Raw genomic sequence first — 25,968 nt, 5'->3', positions numbered from 1 at the left:
TGTGGATGTTTTGGCTGTGATGTTGTATGTGGGTATGGCGTCTAGTCATTGTGATGTCCTGCCAATCATGGATAGGAGGTATGAAGTCCTTCTGACTCAGTCAGAGGTTCAGCAAAGTTGAGGTGGATAGGCTGGAACTGGATCTTCAGGAAGGGAAAGCACACAAAGTGAGGCTATGTGTAAGGGCCTGTAAGACAGCTTTATGTTTGATAATAGTCTCATTTGATGTTGGCCCACACAAATCAGTCAGACCATCACACTGATGCCGGGGAGAGACAGGTTATGTAACTGCTCAAATATTTAATGGCACATTGTGGCCTGTACTGTGAAATGTTACAGAGCAGAGTTTGTGAGACATGGGGAGAGACTGATATTTGATGCAAAGGTTTGTGTCATGGCCATTGAAGAGGTCTTAAGTGCTCAGGTTGTTCATTTGTTCAGCTGCCATGTGCCCTTTGTCATATCAGAGAGAATCTTGAAAGGTAGTCTGCAGGGATATTGTCTGCACCATGGATATGACATATGTCAGTGACATACTGTGCTATAAGGTCAAACGACTGAATCATTGTGGAATGGCATCATGAGACACGTTCCTGATAGTATCTACCAGAGGTTTGTGGTCTGTGTGCCTGGTCACTTGGCGGCCTTCAATATCCTTGCTGAAGTACATCTACATCCATACTCCGCAAGCCACCTGATGGTGTGTGGCAGAGGGTACTTTGAGTACCTCTATCGGTTCTCCCTTCTATTCCAGTCTCATATTGTTCATGGAAAGAAAGATTGTCAGTATGCCTCTGTGTGGGCTCTAATCTCTCTGATTTTATCCTCATGGTCTCTTCGCGAGATATACGTAGGAGGGAGCAATATACTGCTTGACTCCTTGGTGAAGGTATGTTCTCGAAACTTCAATAAAAGCTCGTACCGAGCTCCTGAGCGTCTCTCTTGCAGAACCTTCCACTGAAATTTATCTATCATCTCTGTAACGGTTTTGCGATTACTAAATGATCCTGTAACCAAGCGCGCTGCCCTCCTTTGGATCTTCTCTAACTCTTCTATCAACCCTATCTGGTATAGGCCCCACACTGGTGAGCAGTATTCAAGCAGTGGGTGAACAAGTGTACTGTAACCTACTTCCTTTGTTTTCGGACTGCATTTCCTTAGGATTCTTCCAATGAATCTGAGTCTGGTATCTTCTTTACCGACTATCAACTTTATACAGTCATTCCATTTTAAATCACTCCTAATGCCTACTCCCAGATAATTTATGGAATTAAACTGCTTCCAGTTGCTGACCTGCTATATTGTAGCTAAATGATAAATGATCTTTCTTTCTATGTATTCGCAGCACATTACACTTGTCTGCATTGAGATTCAATTGCCATTCCCTGCACCATGCGTCAATTCGTTGCAGATCCTCCTGCATTTCAGTACAATTTTCCAACTTCACTGCAATGCATACTGTGAAGAGCTCTTGATCAGAAGCTGACCTCTTTGACTGTGTTTCCTCAAAAAGAATGGGAGTGATTTGACCACCCCGTCTCTGACCCCCACCGCAGTGTCGCTTGCATCAGACATGAGAGTGAGTTGTATTTGGGATTAGAGTGTGCCAAAGTAACGGGTTGTGCTAAACGGTTCTTTGCCCATTGGAATGCTTCTGTTATCTCTGCAGAACATGCAATTTTCTTTTTGTGCAATTATCTTTGCCAGCTAAGGCATTAGTGAGAGGAGACTGCAATGTAGCTGCATGAGGAAAGTTTTACTGATACACTCCTGGAAATTGAAATAAGAACACCGTGAATTCATTGTCCCAGGAAGGGGAAACTTTATTGACACATTCCTGGGGTCAGATACATCACATGATTACACTGACAGAACCACAGGCACATAGACACAGGCAACAGAGCATGCACAATGTCGGCACTAGTACAGTGTATATCCACCTTTCGCAGCAATGCAGGCTGCTATTCTCCCATGGAGACGATCGTAGAGATGCTGGATGTAGTCCTGTGGAACGGCTTGCCATGCCATTTCCACCTGGCGCCTCAGTTGGACCAGCGTTCGTGCTGGATGGGCAGACCGCGTGAGACGACGCTTCATCCAGTCCCAAACATGCTCAATGGGGGACAGATCCGGAGATCTTGCTGGCCAGGGTAGTTGACTTACACCTTCTAGAGCACGTTGGGTGGCACGGGATACATGCGGACGTGCATTGTCCTGTTGGAACAGCAAGTTCCCTTGCCGGTCTAGGAATGGTAGAACGATGGGTTCGATGACGGTTTGGATGTACCGTGGACTATTCAGTGTCCCCTCGACGATCACCAGTGGTGTACGGCCAGTGTAGGAGATCGCTCCCCACACCATGATGCCGGGTGTTGGCCCTGTGTGCCTCGGTCATATGCAGTCCTGATTGTGGCGCTCACCTGCACGGCGCCAAACACGCATACGACCATCATTGGCACCAAGGCAGAAGCGACTCTCATCGCTGAAGACGACACGTCTCCATTGGTCCCTCCATTCACGCCTGTCGCGACACCACTGGAGGCGGGCTGCACGATGTTGGGGCGTGAGCGGAAGACGGCCTAATGGTGTGCGGGACCGTAGCCCAGCTTCATGGAGACGGTTGCGAATGGTCCTCGCCGATACCCCAGGAGCAACAGTGTCCCTAATTTGCTGGGAAGTGGCGGTGCGGTCCCCTACGGCACTGCGTAGGATCCTACGGTCTTGGCGTGCATCCGTGCGTCGCTGCGGTCCGGTCCCAGGTCGACGGGCACGTGCACCTTCCGCCGACCACTGGCGACAACATCGATGTACTGTGGAGACCTCACGCCCCACGTGTTGAGCAATTCGGCGGTACGTCCACCCGGCCTCCCGCATGCCCACTATACGCCCTCGCTCAAAGCCCGTCAACTGCACATACGGTTCACGTCCACGCTGTCGCGGCATGCTACCAGTGTTAAAGACTGCGATGGAGCTCCGTATGCCACGGCAAACTGGCTGACACTGACGGCGGCGGTGCACAAATGCTGCGCAGCTAGCGCCATTCGACGGCCAACACCGCGGTTCCTGGTGTGTCCGCTGTGCCGTGCGTGTGATCATTGCTTGTACAGCCCTCTCGCAGTGTCCGGAGCAAGTATGGTGGGTCTGACACACCGGTGTCAATGTGTTCTTTTTTCCATTTCCAGGAGTGTAGAAGTTAATGAGTCCAAGGAGTTGACATGGGCCAGGAAAAGTTTCTGAAAGTGATAGGTTTTCGCTGTGTCCATGCATTCTGGTTTCAGTTTGATGCCTTGATGCACTGAGTGTATGGCCTGAGAAAATAACCTGCATTTCTCAGAATTGCACATTTGCTTCATTAATGGCAACCCCATCTTGTCAGAGTGCAGCTAGAACTTATTCTAGGTGATGCAAATGTTCTTCAAGAGTGTCGGAGAAGGTGAATACATGATTGAGATAGTGTAGCAGAACACATATTGAAAGAGTAGTTTATCAATAAAACATTGCCACACTTGTGCGGCATTCTTGAGGTCATGCAGCATAAAGGGAAATTTGTACAATTCAAACAATGTGGTGACTGCCATTTTCATAATGTCATTGGAATGCATTGGGATTTGTAAATACACCCTCTTACAATTGATAACACTGAATATTGGTATTCCGAGGAACACATGCATTAAGTCTTGGATGTTAGGTATAGGGTAGCTATCATGTACAGTACTGTAGTTGAGTACTCTATAGTCTCCACTAAGACTGACTGAACCATATTTCTTAGGTATGAGCTTAATGTGGGAAGCTTACAGCCTTTCTTAGTGCCAGATGATGCCCTCTTGCACAAATTCCTGTATCTCATTACAAGCAGTCTGCAGATCGTCAGGGCACAAACGGCAGGGTTTGTGACTAATGGGAGGATCATTGGTAGTTGTTGTTCAGTTCATAGTTCTGTCTCACACTGCACCTATGCACACTCAAGTTTGATGAGGGTGGGTTGTTTACAAATGCTGCATGCTGGGTTGCATTGACCTTGTTGTGATTGTTGTCACGGGGTGAAGTCAGTGAGGGCTGCAGTGAGGTGACTGTTGTCACCTCGTTGTATGTGGAATGTGAGTTGGTAGAGGGGTATAGTTGTAGGCTTCACCCCATGTGCTGCAGCTAGCCATTCAGAGCATAGACATGAACTTCTTCATGGACCAATTTGAGTGCTACCTCTGTCTCTCTAATGCAACGCTAGAGACCTGTATTTCTGATGTGTAGGTATCTTTGCATGGTCATTGTGGTAGCAACTTGAGTTTGCATTATATGTGGATGGGGTAGGCAGCTTTATTCTTTGGGTTGGGCTGAAATGCCTATTTCCGTCCACTGATGTCATTTAGGAACTCACAGAGAGCACAACATTCATGAGCAGCATGTCTGAATTGGCTACAGAGCCAAGGGATAGCATGATGCTAGGTGCTTTGTTGCACCACGGTACAGATGAGGTGGTCATGTTATGGTGGAGTGTTGGCTGTCAAGGATGCATGACATCACCCTCAAGATGTGTTGAGCTGGCTCAGATAGAAATAGATGGCATTCAAGATGTTGCTTGTGCAACATCATGCAGGGTAGTGTCTATTTAGCTGTTTAATATTTGCTGGCCATACTTGGCTAGAATATTGCTGTGTGGGCTGGGATCCTTACCATATAGAATTGACAGAGAACACCAAAAAAGACCAAAGATGGACAGCCCATTTTGTATTATCATGAAATAGAGGAGGGAGTGTCATGGCTATGTAAGTGGGTTGGGATGCCAATCATCAAGAGAAAGGTGTTCTCATTGTGACAAGATCTTATCTGGAAATTTCAGTCACCAACTTTCTTCTCTGAATGTGGAAATATTTTATTCTTGCTTATAGAGGGAGTAATGATAATCATAATAAAAAATAATGAAATCAAAGCGTGTACTGAAAGATTTAAATGTTCATTTTCTCACACACTATTAGAGAATGGAATGGCAGAGAAACAGCCTAAAGGTGATTCAAAGAACCCTGTGCCAGGCACTAAGTGTGAATCGCAGATTAGTCATGTAGATGTAAGTGTAGTGCTAACATGAGGCACAACCAGAAACTAACAGCAGCTTGGGTGGTCAGCAACTACTCACAGAAATTCCTGCATATGTCAGATGAGACGACATGCAAACTCACGAAACACACATTGGATTTGGTTTCCAATCTAACTGCTGTTTGCTTACAGGGTTTCTGTTGATGTTGTTTTTGGTGTGCATTGGTGCTCCATGGTGAGGTTATCAGACCCTACAGGGTTTCATGGCACACCTAACTTTGGAGTTCCCAAAAACTTATTAGACTTTTCCTTCTTTCTCTTTTTGGATCTTGCAAGAATGTTGATTCAAATCCCAACATGAGATGCAACTTGTACCAGCTCAGGCTTCTTGTCAGCACTGACAGTATCCCATATCTGTTGTCAGGGGAAATAGGACAATGGTTGGTAACTCATTCACTGATGTGAGTGCTTCTTTGGCCTTGAAGTTCATGAGGCCAACTACTGACACAGAAGTTCAGGGTTTTTAATTTCCAGGAAAATGTGAGGTGTAAATCTACATCTGTGCTCTGAACATCACTGTGAAGCACATGGTAAGAGGGTAGCTTTTATTGTACCCTATGTTAAGCTTTGTTCAGATCCCCTTCACAGATGGACCATGGGAATAATGTGCACTTCTGTGCTAATTGCTATTTACCTAATTTTGCATGATCTTTACAGCAGATATACATAGGGGGCTGGAGAACATTCATGATTCCAGCCCTGAAGAATTGTTCTTGAAGTTTTGTCAGTAGGTTGCCACGAGACCTGTGGTGTCTTTCACCAATTATCCACCCATTAACACTATTCAGCATTTCTGTTACAATCTCTTATCAGTCAGTGAGCCTGTGGCCTGCCACGCAGACCTACTCTGTGTGCAGTCGATATCCTCTGAGAGTTCAACTTGATATAGAGTAATTGTTTTGTTCATATTGTGAATTTATATGAAACTATGCTAAACTGAATACTGTGGTGTATACATAGTAAAATATGTCAGATAATGCCTACTAAACTTGTGAACTTAACTGTTGCTTCTGAGTCACCCATCAATTTATACGCAAAGGAGTAAGACTTACATTAGTGTTTTTTGTAATATGGTAACAATTTTACTACTGATACCAGTTTCTGCAGAGAGAGAGAGAGAGAGAGAGAGAGAGGGTGGTGTGTGTGGGCGCACATGCGTTTTTTGCTATAGGAATGAGCACTGAAGATCTGATATTCCTTTTACTTCTGTGTTTCAGTTGTATGCTGATGCTATAGAAATATTTCCAGTTGACCGTATTGCGAAGATAATATCCAGAAGTAACACTTCACCAGTGTACTATTACCAGTTTACTTACCAAGGAAGGTATAGCTGGGTGTACATTCCTGGAACGCTAATACCTTATGGTAATTATTTTGGCTCCAGATAGATAAGTACTATCACTGCTGTATAAAACAGTCCTAAAATGTGTATTACGTAATTTGCAATATAAGAAAAGTGATACATTGATGCTCATTGTAAAGATGCCATGTTGAGATGCAGACAGGAACAATGAAATGGCTGTTACATGTTTAGCTTTCAGCCAAAGCCTTCTTCAAAAAATGAAACACATGCATACATTCATTTACATAAGAGCACGCCCCATACACACATGACTGCTATCTCCAGCAGCTCAGATCAGAATGCATTCCTGAGATGTCAGTTGTACGTGTGTGAAGTGTGTTCGCTTGTGGGAATGAATGTGTGTGTGTTCCCTTTTCTGAAGAAGGCTTTGGCCGAAAGCTAAAGTGTAACAGTCTTATCATTGTGCCTGTTTGTAACTCAGTGCATCATCTTTCTGGTGAGTAGCAGTCTATTTCTGTCCTTATATTATTGATATTCCAACCTGGAGTTTCCATTGTTTGCTATAATACAATTGGGAACTTGGATCTCATGTAAACTGTATTTTAACTGTATCAATTGGAAAATTCCATTCAGAAATGTATTAGGTTCATCAAGAGACAGTGCACTATCCAGGACTTACCTTTTGAAGGTTTATCTGTCAGTGCCAGTGCTAGACTCACACACATAAATGAAAGCAGATAATACTCCAAGCTTTGAGAATTCTGGTTCCTTCCTTCATGGTAGCAAAGAGGAAAGTTTATGGGTGTATATAATTTAGAATCCAAAGTGAGAAGGATCTGAGGAGGAAAGGAAGAAATAATGAGGAAAATCCTGAAGAGAGAATAAGAGGTCCAAGACAGCACATTAAAAAACATTTTTGCAGCTCATATCATAGGTGGGAATAAACGAGTGAGAAGTAAAGATAGATATAAAAGGACAGAAAATAAACTACAGAGACAATGAGGTCAGATGTTAGTGGGGGGGAATAAAATACATAAATAAAAAATAAATAATTAACAATGTAGGAAAAGACAGATTGCTGCTTACTGTAAAGAAGACACATCAAGTTGCAGATAGGCACAACTGAAAGACACTCACATATGGTTTTGGCCACAACCTTCAACAGTAAAAGAGACACTCATGCATACACCACTCTCACACACACAAGCAAGCACACCTCATGCACACATGACTGCCAACTCCAGCATCTTGGGCCAGAATTCAACTATCGCATGGGATGTGAGCAACACTCTGGAAGGGGGTGAGGAAGGGAAAAGGATGATAGAGTATGGCTGGGGAGAGAGATGAACACTGTCTAGTGGAGTGTGCAGGAACTAGAATGCCAACAAGCGCAGCCTCAGGAGGTTGTCAGGTAGGGAGGTGGGGAAAAAGGGAGGAAAAAAAAGGAGAGAAATGGGGGAAAATGGGTGGAAGCATTGGCAAAGGGCAGAAAATAAACAAGGTGGGAGATGAGAATAGGGAGGAGATGATAGAACAGAGGGGGTGGAAACTGTTGGGGGGAGGGTGTGGGGACAGTATGTTTCTGTACATTGAGGCTGGGATAGTTACAAGAACGGAGAATGGGTAGGATAACTCCCATCCGCACAGTTCAGAAAAGCTGGTGGTGGAGGGAAGGATCCAGATGGCTTGGGTAGTGAAGCAGCCATTGAAATCAGGTGTGTTATATTCAGCTGCACGTCGTGCCACAGGGTGGTCTACTTCGCTCTTGGCCACACTTCGGCAGTGGCCGTTCATTCTGGTGGACAGCTGGTTGGTAGTCATACCAATATAAAAATATAAAAAGCTGTGCAATGACTGCAGCAGAGCTGGTAAATGACATGGCAGCTTTCAGAAGAGGCCCAGCCCCTGATGGAGTAGAATAAACCAGTGTCAGGACTGGATAGGAAGTGCTGCATGGGTCGATTGGGCAGGTTTTGCAACTGTGTCTTCCACAGGGATATCATCCTTATGGCAAGGGGTTGGGATTGGGAGTGGCATAGGGATGGACTAGGATGTTGTGGAGGTTGGGTGGGCATTGAAACACCACTTTAGGAGGGGTGGGAAGTTCCTTGGGTAGTGTAAAAATGTTACTTTTTTAAAAAATTGCTTAAAAATTATGGTCCATCCTCCTCCTCATCACCATCAGTTTCCTGCTATATTAGCAGGTCATTTGCCTCTCCATTTTCTGTGATCTGTTGCTTCCTTCTTAAGGTTGCTGTATGTTGTACCGCCCATCATGTCATCCAGTACGTGAAATTTCTTCCTTCCTCACTCCTTTTTCCCTTCTACAAAACCTTCTAAAACTGCTTTTATCAGTCCACCATTATTTCTTAATATATGCCCAATACAGTTTCTTTTTCTTCTTTTTATCACATCTAGTAACTGTCTTTTCTCTCCCACTCTTCTCAGTACCTCTTCATTTTTTACTCTGTCCATCCAACTTATTCTTTCTGTCCTCTGCCACGTTCGCATCTCAAAAGCCTCCAGCCTTTCTTTGTCTTTCTTCCTCCAAGTCCATGTTTTGGCACCATACAGAGGAACACTCCATAGAAAACATTTTATGAGTCTTTTCCTCAGTTCTCTGTCCAGACTGCTACAGAAAATTCTCCTTTTCTTATAAAATGGCTCTTTTGCCATTGATATCCTTGTTTTAATTTCTGTGCTGCACTTCCAGTCAATGTCCATCCTGCTTCCAAGATACTTAAAATTTTGCACCTGTTCTAATTTTTCTCCAATCAGCATAATTTTTATTTCTTTATTTCCTCCTAGTGCCAATACTTTTGTTTTCTTTGTGTTAATTTTCATTCCATAATTTTTTCCATTAGCTTCAATGGTGTCCACTAAATCCATCCTGTAATTCTTTCTCCCCTGTGGCTAGAAGGACCATGTCATCAGCAAACCTCAAACACCCTACTCTTCTTCCTCCAATTTCTACTCCTTTGTCATCTAATGAGCATTGGTCAATCATATTTTCCAAGTAGGGGTTGAAAAGTGTAGGTGATAGACAGCATCCTTGTCTTACTCCTTTTCCTAGTCCAATCCAGTTTGTACTTCCTCCTCTCACTTCAGATGAGGCTTTTTGATCCAGATGTAATGAGTTTGCAAGTCTTCTGGTTTTCCAGTCCACTCTCTTTTCCCTCATTATAGTCGCCAGCTTGTGCCAAGCCACATTGCCAAATTCCTTTTCTAGATCAATGAAGCACATATTCCTTTTTTAATATACCTTTCTCTCAAGATTCATAGGAGCCTTATTGCATCTCTGGTGCCCATATTCCATCTAAAGCCAAACTGCTCCTTGCCAAGATTCTCCTCCATGACTTTTTCAAGTCTCTCATTACTTATTCTTAACATCACTTTGGCTGCATGTGAAATGAGGCTGATTGTCCTGTGCTCACTGCATTTCTTGGCTCCTTGTCTTTTTTTTTTTTTTTTTTTTTTTTTTTTTTTTTTTTTTTTTTTTTTTTTTTTTTTGTAATGGAATCATTACTGTCATCCATCCTATAATGCATAAAATATGGTAGATGGTGTTTCACAATTCTATTACAGGCTTCTAGGGTTTGTAGAGGGGATGCATAAGACAAAGTTTTGATAAGACCCCAAGTCTGTGAATGTACCATTTGAATATAAAATGAGTTTGAATATTGGATCACTTTCAAATCTCCCACTTCATGATACAGTACACAATGGTAGATGTGTACAAGGAAAATGGTTTCCAGATAATCTGAGTCCACCAGATACCAGTTTCATCCAATACAACAAGAGCTGCAAGAGGAGAGTTCACTATGATTCTCCACAGTAATGCACCAGTGTTTGTGGACCATGTGTATGAAGGCACATGTCACAGATACACCTTGTGCAGTGGAATGCAGGGTCGCCACTTGGGGCAGCTCCTATAGAGCACACAGGTCAGAGCTCATTGATTCTGCTGTGGGCGTTCCATGACACAGGAGATTTGAAAGTGGTCCGATCTGCAAATTTATTTTACATCGTCCGATCTGCAAATTTATTTTACATCCAAATGATACATTTCTGGATATGGGTTCCTTATCAAAACATTGTCTACTAAGCCCTCTCTACAACCCATGACAACTTGTAATGCAAATTGTGAACCATACTGAATAAAGAATCAACAAAAATAATCTGTGTTTGAAAATATAATATGGATAGATAAAAAAAAAATCTACTCACCAAGCTTTGGCAGAAGAAAACACACAAAAGATGTGGAAATGTACGAGCTTTTGGAGTGAGTGGCTCCTTATTTTGGTATAAGTGTTGAAAGGAAAGGAAAAGTGTTTGGAAAAGGGTTGGTAAGGTTTAGAAAATGGGAAGCGCTACAGAAAAGTCATCCAGAGCATCAGGTCAGGGGGAACTTACTGGATGCCCAGTACTATTCTTTAATTGCTGTGAAATGTGTTTTTTTCCTTTGATTATTACATCAAAATTTAAATATCTATTACAATTTCTGCATGGATTTTACATTCTTTATGATTTGTCAACAATTTTTCTTTATTTCCTTTAAATAACAAAATTGTGTTCATTTGTTTAATAGGTGTTGTGCATCATGATGACCTGATCTACTTGTTTTACATATCAGTGTTGTTTCCACCATTCACCAGTACTGATCCAGAATATACAACTGTTAAAAAAATGACTAAAATGTGGTCTAATTTTGTTAAGACTGGGTAAGCACAAGCTGCTGATATTATTATTGTAACTATTATTAAAACTTACATATCATTTTCTGTCATTTCCTTTTCAAGTTTCTGAAGCTTCAAACATGATTCCAATTTACATTTGCTGAGGAAGGTGCATTAGCTACACATAAATAATCAATAGGTCACTGCAGCCTGAAATGTGTGTGAAGTGCTCCTGTCCAGAAGTTCTGAACTGCTGCATCTTGAAATAATGCCCAAACCAATTTATATTTATGTGGACTTCTTTACCATTGTAGCTTCTTGCTGGAATCTGCAAACTTTTTTACATCTTTAACTTTTACTAAATAATAGAAAGCACTTCTTTTAAAACACAATTATTTTGCTTCTTCTGGTACGATAAGGCGACAATTCACATAATATTCTTGTTCATACAGTCACTATGACATTAAATTCATTCTGTATGACATAATGCCAGTTCAGTTCTAATCTGATGTTTAACTGAGCTTCATTTGTCTTCCATGATGTAAGTGTCATTGTCACGGCATGTCGTTTTCTCGATGGAGCACCCTGCTACTCCAATCTGGGGTTGCGCAGCATGGAATACTGCCAAGCCAGCAGGTACTGTGAAGTGTAGAAAGCTGCTATCATTATACCACCTTGCAGATGTACAGCATCCCTTTTGACTGTTGTGACCATCATTCATCAGTTAAATGGATGTTGCGTAACACTTCAAGAGATATGTTGCACTGCATATCCCCATAAAATTATTATTGTAACAAACTGAAATTCTGAGGAACAAGTTCTTTCTACTTTTACAACCTTTTGAATTACATGAACTGGATGACATTCATGCATAGGGCTGACTGCACCAATGTTGATTAAAAGTTAATTGCAGTTAAGTCAGCGTTTAATCCTGATCAACCAAACATTTAACTGCACCAACTACACTTAAAGTTATATGAGGGAGTTGATTGTGGTTATTGTTGACCAAGGTCAGAGGCATATTTGTCTAGTTACAATCATGGCTAAAATAAAGTAAACATGTGCCATATTAAGATGGTGACATTTTTTGATTTTTTAGATAGCATAGCCAGTTACTTTGGAATAAGGCTGGGCATCTCGGACATATTCTGAGTCGTGGTCACCTTTGTGCTCATACGGCAAAGACTACCAAATCCACCGGTTAGTCCCTCAATCGTTAGGGGTAAAACTCAATAGGACTCGGGGCAAGTAAAGCTAGCAACCTGCTTCCCTGGTACTTTAAATATGATGCTGGCAACAACCAGAGCAAAATGCCTCGGACCTTTGGAGGTGATGGAGTCCCACCTCTAACTGACAAACCAGGGACTCCTAAGATCTCTTTAAACTGAACGCTGAAAGGCATAATCAGTCTTAAATGATGATGATGATGAGATAGCTTAGAAGATGAAGAAATGTTATATCTTCTTCATGTAAATTGTTGCTGCAACTGTATTGGTACACTTGCAGAAAGGAGAAATCCTTTCAAAGATTGCAGTGACAGGAAATTTGAAGAGAGATTAAAGTCATTCAAAAGAAACAGTGTAATTCTTATTAAGTCAAATCAATGAGAGGTTGGAATTTCATACTTATTGATTTAATCTTGTCTCACCCATGAACATATGTCTAATGACATTAATGGAATAGGCAACTGGTGCATTTGATACAGTTACTGGTGACAGTGCTAATGTACTTAGTATGATGGTGCAAAATTGATCAGTGATGTATTGGGGACCAGAGCAGCAATTTCTCCACAATATATAAAGCTTCCTTCTTGAGCAGAATTACATTACTTGGTAGAAGGTTTCAGTGTACTGGATGATTTCCGGAAGTCATTGGTACAGTGGATTGTTCTCACATACGAATTCAGTCTCCTGGGTGAAATAATATGGATATTTTCTGCAACAGAAAATCAATATTTGTCATTTGACTATCAAACTACCCATGACCACAAATTAATAATATGAGATATTGTTGCTCAGAGGCCTAGCTGTATGCAGTTGTGAAAATCTTGTCAGTCTGTATTTAAAAATCTGTCTGTTACCTCATTATGCCACTACATACCACAATTCAGTACACTAAGTGAAATAAAATTATATAGAAGTTGTGCAAATGGTTGATTTGACTTCAAATACATATGCAGTTTGTAAGCAATTAACACTTTATTTGTATAAAATACACTTTGCTCAAAATAGTATACTTCTATCACAAAACAAAGCACAGACCCATCCATTTGTTTGCATTATAAAATTTTTGCATTTCAGCCAACCAGCTCTGAAAGTATATTGATTTCCAATTTTGAGATATTTGTCATCCGTTTCTTGCTCTCCATAGTGCAGTAACAATGCCCAAATTACTATAAAAAATTGAACAGCATGCATAAGTACATCAGACAGTGATTATCTTTATCTCTGCACCTATAATGGGTGCTTTCCTTTGTAACACACGGAGTTAGCTGTGGTAAAATTTCGGGTTAGCTGAATGTCTATTGCTAACCAGTGTTTAACATTGGTGCAGTGCAGAGACAACTCAATTGTGATTAAATGTTATAACCATGATTACCCACGGTTACTTCATTTTTTATCAACATTGGTGTGCAGTTGGTCTGCATCATTTCCATGAAGAATCTAACTTTCCAGTTAACTGAGACTAAACATTCCATGATTATCTGTTCTGAAAGAACATTCAGTAAGTATCGTTTCTGGTCATGAACTTTATGTGATTATCTATGTTCAGAAACTGCCTATGTGTTGCTACATTTCTGGTGTTCCTCTGAAAACAAGTTTTAATATTTGGGTAACAGAGGGATTTCCACAATGGAAACCATTGAATGTGGAAAGAGAGACAATAGACCTGATACTCCTGGTGGAGAAGAAAGAAAGGAAAAGTAGTAAGACTAGAATGGTGCAACCAAAGAAACAAAGATGACAGACTTCAAAGATAGATTACTCATCTCCACCCCCACCCCAAGGATTCCTCCCTGGGGGAAGGTCATAGGATGAAGATCTCTGCCAATCCTACAGAAAGGGCACCACCAGCTTCACGTTCATAGGTCCTGAAAATTGTTCTAACGCCCTACTACTGAAAGCTTGTGACAGAGTAGTAACACAAATAGCAACTTCCGTTCAGGTAACAGACTAGACTATGAAAGAAAAACCCTGGCTTGTGAGCTATACCTCTCATTTAGTTTTCACACCCTGTAAGTAAGACAAGGTAGTAAACTAGTTATAATACTTACACTAAGTTAAGCTAAGCTCCTGCCCCCCCCCCACCCCCCATTTGACCAATTTATCTGTCCCTGTAGCCTATGTTCAGATGGTTTCGGACATGAATTGCAACATGTGCTGCCATACCATCATTCTGGAACCACAATTCATGCTGAATGTCCAATGGTACATCTTCCAGAAACTCTGCTAGCAATTGTTGCAGGAATATCAAGTATGTGACACACGTTAGAGGGGCGGAAGGATGTCCTGCACAATCACATGATAATCACAGATACCTGCCTAGACATCAATGCTGAAGGTGTGCTGAAATCTTCATGTACACATGACTTTGTGGTTTTTTTGGATTCCAAATGTGACTATTTGGAGCATTCAAAACACATTTCCCATTGAAATGCACTTTGTCTGTGAACAAAAGTCCCCATGGCAACTGAGGAAAATCCACACAGTGGTGCAAACACCAAGTGTAGAAATTTACACATGGCACACAATCCACTGGGAGCATGCAGTGTGCCTTCTTAGGGTGATATGGGTGGAGTTACTGTTCATGCAGAACACTCCAGACAGACGAGTGAAGCACATGCAAGTCATGTGCAATAGCTCATGTACTCATTGATGAGTTCTTTTCAATTTGATGAAGCACTTCTTCCAATACAACAGTGCGCTGCCTGCTTGGTGCATCGCAGTTTGCTCTATTGCTTATGAATTTCCCATTTTCCCACAGCCATCGTTCTGCTCTTACAGAGATGGGATCAGATGTAGTCACATAATTTAAAAAGTACCCATGGTACAGGCATTGAACTTCTCTTCCATTATAGTGAGCTTCACTGTAAATTAAAATCATATCGGTGTATCCTGCAAAGGTGTACTACAGTACTAGACACTGTAATGTCAATTGACACATTACCAGGAAGCATGAAGGTTCATCTCAGTATCATGTAGAACCTGGTCCTCCAAATCTGAGTTACCCACAGTCCGTGATCTTCCTGCACATCCATCTGTTTGAAGAGACCCATGATCACACAAAAGCCAAATAAAGGGTTTGAAATTTAGTGTGATATGGTTGGTATCTGTGAGGGTACTTGTTTTGGTACAGCCATGCTGCATTTTGACCATTTCCATGTGCTTGGCTGTATACAAACACCATCTTGGCTTGTTCCAGACATGAATACTGGACCATTCTGTTGCTTACAGCAGGCCGATGAGACCGTGCAGTTCTAGGCGCTTCAGTCCGGAACCGTGTGACTGCTACGGTCGCAGGTTTGAATCCTGCCTCGGGCATGGATGTGTGTGATGTCCTTAGGTTAGTTAGGTTTAAGTAGTTCTAAGATCTAGGGGACTGATGACCACAGATGTTAAGTCCCATAGTGCTCAAAGCCATTTGAACCATTTTTTTTGTTGCTTACAGTACACCGCATCAATCACACAGCATGCACCACACAAGGAATCCATCATTTCTAGTCAGGAATCTGTCCTTGTAGTTTGTCGGTTTTATTAATGTAACTTCCTGGCAGATTAAAACTGTGTGCCCGACCGAGACTCGAACTCGGGACCTTTGCCTTTCGCGGGCAAGTGCTCTACCATTTGAGCTACCGAAGCACGACTCACGTCCGGTCCTCACAGCTTTACTTCTGCCAGTATCTCGTCTCCTACCTTCCAAACTTTACAGAAGCTCTCCTGCGAACCTTGCAGAACTAGCACTCCTGAAAGAAAGGATATTGCAGAGACATGGCTTAGCCACAGCCTGGGGGATGTTTCCAGAATGAGATTTTCACTCTGCAGCGGAGTGTGCACTGATATGAAACTTCCTGACAGATTAAAACTGTGTGCCCGACTGAGACTCGAACTCAGGACCTTTGCCTTTCGCAGGCAAGTGCTCTACCATCTGAGCTACCAAAGCACAACTCACGCCTGGTCCTCACAGCTTTACTTCTGCCAGTATCTCGTCTCCTACCTTCCAAACTTTACAGAAGCTCTCCTGCAAACCTTGCAGAACTAGCACTCCTGAAACAAAGGATATTGCGGAGACATGGCTTAGCCGCAGCCTGGGGGATGTTTCCAGAATGATATTTTCACTCTGCAGCGGAGTGTGCACTGATATGAAACTTCCTGGCAGATTAAAACTGTGTGCCCAACCGAGTTCGAGTCTCGGTCGGGCACACAGTTTTAATCTGCCAGAAAGTTTTATATCAGCGCACACTCGGCTGCAGAGTGAAAATCTCATTCTAGTTTTATTAATGTTTACCCTGTGTGTGTGTCTGTGTGTGTGTGTACTGGGTCTTGTACATATACAGAGAAAAACGGGAACATTTCCACAATCCAATAAAACTAGAAATTATCAAGGAAAGAAATTGCATTCATAGTAATCGAAACCTTACAACTTTGCCATTTATGAAACACTGATGGTATTTATCATTTTTAAAAAAGTACATCCTTTACAGATGTAATTCTCCTGTATGAATACATTTGTGAAATCAGCTGTTGAGTTCCTCATTGACCGCTGCAACATCTCAGCTGGGATACTGTGAACTGCATCCGGAATTCTCTGTTTTAACTCATGCTGGGTTCTTGGCCGAGTCATGTAGACTTTTTTTTTGAGGTAGCCCCACAAGAAAATATCACAAATGGATAAATCTGGTGATCTTGGTGGCCAGGGACTGTTACCGAATTGTGAGGTCACATGGTTGTCAAACAATTCTCGCACATATGCTATTCATTGTCATGCAGTGTGTCATGTCATTCAGTCCTGTTGAAATCAGGCTTCTTGAATGTTTGGAAAGTTATTCAATGCAGGTGAAACGAAAGTTCATAACATCTTCATCTAACAGTAGGCATTGACAGTTTTGACACAATGGTAGCAGGATGTAATTAAAAAAAAAATGATAAATGACATCAGTGTTTTTTAAATGGCAAAGTTGTAAGGTTTCAATTACTATGAATGCAATTTCTTTCCTTCATCACTTCTAGTTTTATTGGATTGTGGAAATGTTCCCGTTTTTCTGTGTCACCCTATATATGAGACCAAAGTATATTTTTTGCTTCTTACCAGTATGTTGAGCTGCTGTGGCTCTTAATTACCCTATGTGGATCTCAGCTAGATGTTAGCCCATCATTCAACTATTATACAGGTATCTCTTTCCTTTCCAGGTGTGATCAAAAAGTAATGGGAATTTTTTAATTTTGTGGGCATTATAAATCCAATTAAATAAAAATACCTTGCTGGTACACATGTTCCAGTGCATTTTTGCATTTTCAGCTGTCTGAATATTTATTTTATTCTTGACAGCCAAAATGGTTATATGTTTTTTTGAGTGTTTGGCAAATTTTTACTTCAGAAAAAGATGGATCTTTTAGAATTTGCATTAAATATTGCTTGAAAAATGGAATAAAGTGCAACATCATACTTGAAATGTTAACTGTGACTTTTGACAAATCCACTATGGGGCAGAGCAAATAAAAGTGGCCCAGAGAACAGAATTCCATGTACAAAGAAACACAGGAGAAGAAAGGAAATACAGTACTAGCCTAACTATAGCAGATGCTGAAAGTGACCACCGTTCATTGCTTGGCTTGTTTGGGCCCTGCTCAGCAATTTGCTGAAGAAGGATCAAAGCTGGACTGCTGGAACTGCTGCAGTATCACCTGAAATGTTGTGCTGCAGTTCTTGCCACCTAGATCACAACCAGACTGACCTCTGCCACCAACTCTGTCAGGCATGAAGATTGTGTAAATGTGCTCCAAGGTTAGGCTAGCTATGTGGACAGTTGCTCCATCCTGTTGGGGTGTGGTTGTATGCACACATTCATATCCAATGTTATTCACTCATCCAGGCCATTTTATCTGTCACACCCTGTATAAGTAAGTTTATGAGTGATATAAGGATTTCAAAGAGGATCAAGGAGATGTTGAAGATGATAACTGCCTTGGATACCCTAGCACATCAATTAGTGAGGAGAATGTGGAACAAGTAAAGGAAATGGTTCTGTAAAATCACTGAATCACCATCAGAGAGGTTTCTGATGAAGTCAGCATATCCTTTGGCTCATGCCAAGCAATTTTTTTTTATGTTTGAGGAACAAAACATGTACCAGCAAAATTTGTTCCGAAATTGGTGAATTTCAGCCAAAAATGACACTGCATAGATATTGCTCAGGAATTGCTGAAATAAGTCATCAGCGTTCCAGACCTTCTAAAGAAGGTTATGACAAGTGACAAAACCTGGGTATATTGGTATGACATTGAAACCAGGGCCCAGTTGTTCCAAGGAAAACTGCCTGAAGAGCCAAGACAAAAAAATTCAACAAGTTCAATCATATGTGAAGGTTCTTCTTTGATTGCAGTAGGATAGGGGATAATGAGTTCCTGCCTTATGGTCGTACAGTCAATAAGGAATACTACCTGAAAGCTATGTGCTGTTTGTGTGAAGCAGTCTGAAGAAAATGACCAAAACTGTGGCCAAGCCATTTCTGGAAATTGCATCATCATAATGCTCCTGCTTACACCTCAATATTTGTTCATAATTTTTGTCAAAAAACAGAATTGTTATGTTGTCTCAGCCACCGTATTTGTGAGACATGGCCCCCTGTATCTTTTTTGTATTCCTGATGCTGAAGAGAACCATGAAAAGACGTTATTTTGCCAACATTGATGAGATAAAAACAGAATTACTGAAGGGATTGTACACCATAATGAATTGTGAGTGCCAGAAGTGCTTCCAAGATTGGAAAAAGCACTGGCAAAAGTCTGTTATATCTGAGGGGGATTCCACCGAAGGGTACAAACTTTATGTTGATAAATAAAGATTCTTTAAGAAAAACAATTTCTGCACTTTTTAATCACGTATCATAACTGTTTAACATAATTCACATGTTCTCTTATAAAACATCTGTAGAAACTAGCTAAGCCCAAAAATGAATGTAACTTTATAGTTCAAGGCAATCTTTTATTTCTTGAATTCTCTCCAGATTGGCTTTGATTCCCTTTATTCCCAGGCTTCAATTCCTGCATTGTGTAGTTTTATTATTATCCCTTTTTTTGCAAACTTTTTAAGGCTTTGATGAGCAGTGCACAATGAGACTAATAGCAAATCACCCACATACATAATTAGTTCTTGTATTAATGTACTACCTAAATGATTGCCTAGAGCATGGATAAAAACTGCTACCAATATGTTCAATTCAAAAGTCAATATTTTAAACTGGTAATATTTTCCTTCAAATAGAAATGCTGTATAAGATCTCATGTAATAGTACCTCCCACTAGCCACCCATTAAATCGATTTACAATTCTGGTTGCCAGTGTTCTGAGCTGTAGACATTAATAAGTTCTTCTACAGTGTAATTATTATCAAATTATTTAATTGTTATTCATTAATAAATTAATCCTTCATATTTCTGGGAATCTTTTATGGACGTAAATGCAGAATTGCTTGACTCCATTGCTAAGGACAACAACAACATTTGTTGAAAATGCCTCCATCAAAAATTTATTTATTTCTTCTTGATTTGTATTTAATATATTCTTTTTGTCAAAATTTCTTTAATTCTCAGCACAGAATTTATTCTAGGCCCTTCACTAGGGTGCTAGAGGAAGTGTGACACAAGTTTAGTTATGTGCACAAAATGCTCCTGTTCAGTTTGTGAGAACCATTATTATTAGCTAAACTATCATTAAAGAATAAATCTAACCTCTCTCTTCAGTTAAGAACTTTCCTTCGCCACTTTCACATAGCAGGCATTAAACTTCTGGTAAACACATATGTCTGCAGTTAATTCTAGTTGTGAACACAGCAGTATCACTATAATTTGTAGGCTACAGCATGTAAATAAAAACATCTTCATAGTGGTATCTGTCAAATTGTGGAGTCCTTGGCTCTGAAACCTAATTTTCAGGTCGACTTTTGTTCACTAACCTGATTGTACTTTCACTTTGAAGAAAATTCATGAATTATGTATTATGTGATATATATGTTTCAGCAATCCAACATCTGAAAGAAATGATTTTGTGAATGTGGAGTGGCAAAACTTGACAACTTCAAGACAGGTGTATCTGGAGATAGGTTCACAGTTGACAATGAAGAATGGGCTATATTATCAAGATCGTATGTCACTATGGGATAGCCTGTTTCCCTTATCAACTAGTGGGCATGACAGAATTAAAGGACATGGCCCTCAGAGAAAACAGTAATGATCTCTAATATGATTACTATGAAATATTTTATGTAATTCAAAGACCAAACATTTACACTAAAAAATAAAAATGAGAAAAATTGAAACCTGTTGTTATTTAGGACCATAAAAGTCATGTACAGAAAGAGTAATCATTTATATGATTATGGAAATTGTATGTAAGGTGTAACTAGTTTCATAGTTCACTTCACCTTCTCAGATATCACCTGTATAACAAACATTTATCGGAACAGAGTTATCCAACATCTGTAATTATATGCATCACCAAATTGTGAAACATACATGGATTGTTTATTGTGAAGACAAAAAAAAGTCATTTCCATAGACCTACAGAACCATCTAAGGTGAGTATATGAACTGTAAATGGCTGCATACACTGTTATAAAATTGAATTACATGTAAAAACAAAGATGAGGTGACTTACCGAACAAAAGCGCTGGCAGGTCGATAGACACACAAACAAACACAAACATACACACAAAATTCAAGCTTTCGCAACAAACTGTTGCCTCATCAGGAAAGAGGGAAGGAGAGGGGAAGACGAAAGGAAGTGGGTTTTAAGGGAGAGGGTAAGGAGTCATTCCAATCCCGGGAGCGGAAAGACTTACCTTAGGGGGAAAAAAGGACAGGTATACACTCGCACACACGCACATATCCATCCACACATACAGCTTGTGTCTGTATGTGTGGATGGATATGTGCGTGTGTGCGAGTGTATACCTGTCCTTTTTTCCCCCTAAGGTAAGTCTTTCCGCTCCCGGGATTGGAATGACTCCTTACCCTCTCCCTTAAAACCCACTTCCTTTCGTCTTCCCCTCTCCTTCCCTCTTTCCTGATGAGGCAACAGTTTGTTGCGAAAGCTTGAATTTTGTGTGTATGTTTGTGTTTGTTTGTGTGTCTATCGACCTGCCAGCGCTTTTGTTCGGTAAGTCACCTCATCTTTGTTTTTATATATAATTTTTCCCACGTGGAACGTTTCCTTCCATTATATTGAATTACATGTAAGGTAAAGTAATATAATTGGACAGCTAAAAAATCTACTCACCAAGTAAACCATATGGAAAGTCTCCCCTGACCTGCAGTTTTGCATGACTTTTCTGAAATCTACCCCATTTCCTACACCTCTTAAATTCTTTTCCTTCACCCCTCTTCCTTCCCCTCCAAAAGTTTGCCTAGTTATAACCTTCTTTTATGTGTGTTCTGCTACGGCTTGGTGAGTAGATTTTTTATCCATCCAATTACATTAATTGTCGAAAATTGATTGTTTTCATCATTATAGAAGGTAAATTATTATATACCCTATTAGTGAAATTATTAAAAAAGATCAGTGGCATTTAGTATGTTAGCAGGATCAGTGTATTCTGACTAACAATTCAAGACATGATATAAGTAAATGTGTCCTTACCACATGAGGCCATGTTTTCATACAAGCAGGAACAATTCTCATATGTAAAATAATAAATGGAACAGGCAGCTGGATGTCGTTGTTGTTGTTGTTGTGGTCTTCAGTCCTGAGACTTGTTTGATGCAGCTCTCCATGCTACTCTATCCTGTGCAAGCTTCTTCATCTCCCAGTACTTACTGCAACCTACAACCTTCTGAATCTGCTTGGTGTATTCATCTCTTGGTCTCCCTCTACGATTTTTACCCTCCACGCTGCCCTCCAATGCTAAATTTGTGATCCCTTGATGCCTCAAAACATGTCCTACCAATCGATCCCTTCTTCTAGTCAAGTTGTGCCACAAACTTCTCTTCTCCCCAATCCTATTCAATACCTCCTCATTAGTTACATGATCTACCAACCTTATCTTGAGCATTCTTCTGTAGCACCACATTTCGAAAGCTTCTATTCTCTTCTTGTCCAAACTAGTTATTGTCCATGTTTCACTTCCATACATGGCTACACTCCATACAAATACTTTCAGAAACGACTTCCTGACACTTAAATCTATACTCAACGTTAACAAATTTCTCTTCTTCAGAAACGATTTCCTTGCCATTGCCAGTCTACATTTTATATCCTCTCTACTTCGACCATCATCACTTATTTTACTCCCTAAATAGCAAAATTCCTTTACTACTTTAAGTGTCTCATTTCCTAATCTAATTCCCTCAGCATCACCCGATTTAATTTGACTACATTCCATTATCCTCGTTTTGCTTTCGTTGATGTTCATCTTATATCCTCCTTTTAAGACACTGTCCATTCCGTTCAACCGCTCTTCCAAGTCCTTTGCTGTCTCTGACAGAATTACAATGTCATCGGCGAACCTCAAAGTTTTTATCTCTTCTCCATGGATTTTAATACCTACTCCAAATTTTTCTTTTGTTTCCTTTACTGCTTGCTCAATATACAAATTGAATAACATCGGGGAGAGGCTACAACCCTGTCTCACTCCCTTCCCAACCACTGCTTCCGTTTCATGCCCCTCGACTCTTATAACTGCCATCTGGTTCCTGTACAAATTGTAAATAGACTTTCGCTCCCTGAATTTTACCCCTGCCACCTTCAGAATTTGAAAGAGAGTATTCCAGTTAACATTGTCAAAAGCTTTCTCTAAGTCTACAAATGCTAGAAACGTAGGTTTGCCTTTTCTTAATCTTTCTTCTAAGATAAGTCGTAATGTTAGTATTGCCTCACGTGTTCCAACATTTCTACGGAATCCAAACTGATCTTCCCTGAGGTCCACTTCTTCCAGTTTTTCCATTCGTCTGTAAAGAATTCGCATTAGTATTTTGCAGCTGTGACTTATTAAACTGATAGTTCGGTAATTTTCACATCTGTCAACAACTGCTTTCTTTGGGATTGGAATTATTATATTCTTCTTGAAGTCTGAGGGTATTTCGCCTGTCTCATACATCTTTCTCACCAGATGGTAGAGTTTTGTCAGGACTGGCTCTCCCAAGGCTGTCAGTAGTTCTAATGGAATGTTGTCTACTCCTGGGGCCCTGTTTTGACTCAGGTCTTTCAGTGCTCTGTCAAACTCTTCACGCAGTATCTTATCTCCCATTTCGTCTTCATCTACATCCTCTTCCATTTCCATAATATTGTCCTCAAGTACATCGCCCTTGTATAAACCCTCTATATACTCCTTCCATCTTTCTGCCTTCCCTTCTTTGCTTAGAACTGGGTTGCCACCTGAGCTCTTGATATTCATGCAAGTGGTTCTCTTCTCTCCAAAGGTCTCTTTAATTTTCCTGCAGGCAGTATCTATCTTACCCCTAGTGAGACAAGCCTCTACATCCTTACATTTGTCCTCTAGCCATCCCTGCTTAGCCATTTTGCACTTCCTGTCAATCTCATTTCTGAGACTTTGTATTCCTTTCTGCCTGCTTCATTTACTGCATTTTTATATTTTCTCCTTTCATCAATTAAATTCAATATTTCTTCTGTTACCCAAGGATTTCTATTAGCCCTTGTCTTTTTACCTACTTGATCGTCTGCTGCCTTCACTACTTCATCCCTCAGAGCTACCCATTCTTCTTCTACTGTATTTCTTTCCCCCATTCCTGTCAATTGTTCCCTTATGCTCTCTCTGAAACTCTCTACAACCTCTGGTTGTTTCAGTTTATCCAGGTCCCATCTCCTTAAATTCCCACTTTTTTGCAGTTTCTTCAGTTTCAATCTGCAGTTCATAACCAATAGATTGTGGTCAGAATCCACATCTGCCCCTGGAAATGTCTTACAATTTAAAACTTGGTTCCTAAATCTCTGTCTTACCATTATATAATTTATCTGATACCTTTTAGTATCTCCAGGTTTCTTCCACGTATACAACCTTCATTCATGATTCTTGAACCAAGTGTTAACTATGATTAAGTTATGCTCTGTGCAAAATTCTACAAGGCGGTTTCCTCTTTCATTTCCTCCCCCCAATCCATATTCACCTACTATGTTTCCTTCTCTCCCTTTTCCTACTGACGAATTCCAGTCACCCATGACTATTAAATTTTCGTCTCCCTTCACTACCTGAATAATTTCTTTTATCTCGTCATACATTTCATCAATTTCTTCATCATCTGCAGAGCTAGTTGGCATATAAACTTGTACTACTGTAGTAGGCATGGGCTTTGTGTCTATCTTGGCCACAATAATGCGTTCACTATGCTGTTTGTAGTAGCTAACCCGCACTCCTATTTTTTTATTCATTATTAAACCTACTCCTGCATTACCCCTATTTGATTTTGTATTTATAACCCTGTAATCACCTGACCAAAAGTCTTTTTCCTCCTGCCACCGAACTTCACTAATTCCCACTATATCCAACTTTAACCTATCCATTTCCCTTTTTAAATTTTCTAACCTACCTGCCCGATTAAGGGATCTGACATTCCACGCTCCGATCCGTAGAACACCAGTTTTCTTTCTCCTGATAACGACGTCCTCTTGAGTAGTCCCCGCCCAGAGATCCGAATGGGGGACTATTTTACCTCCGGAATATTTTACCCAAGAGGACGCCATCATCATTTAATCATACAGTAAAGCTGCATGTCCTCGGGAAAAATTACGGCTGTAGTTTCCCCTTGCTTTCAGCCATTCGCAGTACCAGCACAGCAAGGCCATTTTGGTTAATGTTACAAGGCCAGATCAGTCAATCATCCAGACTGTTGCCCCTGCAACTACTGAAAAGGCTGCTGCCCCTCTTCAGGAACCACATGTTTGTCTGGCCTCTCAACAGATACCCCTCCATTGTGGTTGCACCTACAGTACGGCCATCTGTATCGCTGAGGCACGCAAGCCTCCCCACCAACGGCAAGGTCCATGGTTCATGGGGGGAGCTGGATTTCAGAATACAATAATTACAACATACATAAGACCACCATGAAATGAAACTTACAGAAAATTACTATAACCCTGTGAAAGAACAAGTATTTTTGTGTAACTCATCATTCTATCATACTTGTTGAGTGTTCATCCAGATTTACTAATAATATATGTTTGGAATACTCACTCAGCTGTCTTTATTTATTATATCCATATTTACACAATGGCACTGACTTTGGATTTACACAGCTTCACCGTCAGCAATCTGTATGGCAGCCCAAATCAACTAACTGTGCAGTATACTGATGATTGTCATTCTCAAGCTCTTCACGTAGACAGAGTCCTAAAATATTAATAATGGCTGAATTCCAGAGACCTACATACTTATGTCTGATAGTTCTTTTATGTCATAGAAGGTACTCAAAAGGCTTGCAACATTAGCCTGCAACACACTATTGCCAATACTCTTCAACCACTACGTTCCACCATTTGATTATATCGTACCATACACTGATTGTAGAATGAGTTTCAAAGGAAGCACCATCAGGTGATAACTGACTAAAACAGGAGAAAGGAATACAAAATATAAACGAGTAGCTTTGAGAGATGAAATACTGAAGGTATCAGAGGACAAAATAGGCAAAAAGACAAGGCCAGTAGCAACTCTTGGATACCGCAGAGGGCA

The 25,968-nt window shown here is 40.7% G+C and overlaps 1 protein-coding gene across 1 annotated transcript in view; it reads left to right on the top strand.

Moving 5' to 3' along the window:
- LOC124595033 (juvenile hormone esterase-like) overlaps positions 1 to 20,604 on the top strand; it is a 72,927-nt gene extending 52,323 nt beyond the window's left edge. The window contains exons 8-10 of the mRNA XM_047133594.1: positions 6,309 to 6,456; positions 10,983 to 11,115; positions 20,306 to 20,604. Coding sequence (XP_046989550.1) covers positions 6,309 to 6,456; positions 10,983 to 11,115; positions 20,306 to 20,516 — 492 coding nt within the window. The 3' untranslated portion in view covers positions 20,517 to 20,604. The remainder of the gene's footprint in view (positions 1 to 6,308; positions 6,457 to 10,982; positions 11,116 to 20,305) is intronic.
- The last annotated feature ends 5,364 nt before the right edge of the window (positions 20,605 to 25,968 follow it).

Source organism: Schistocerca americana, chromosome 2 (assembly GCF_021461395.2).
Source record: "Schistocerca americana isolate TAMUIC-IGC-003095 chromosome 2, iqSchAmer2.1, whole genome shotgun sequence".
NCBI lineage: Eukaryota > Metazoa > Arthropoda > Insecta > Orthoptera > Acrididae > Schistocerca > Schistocerca americana.
This window is presented reverse-complemented; position numbering and strand designations above follow the sequence as displayed.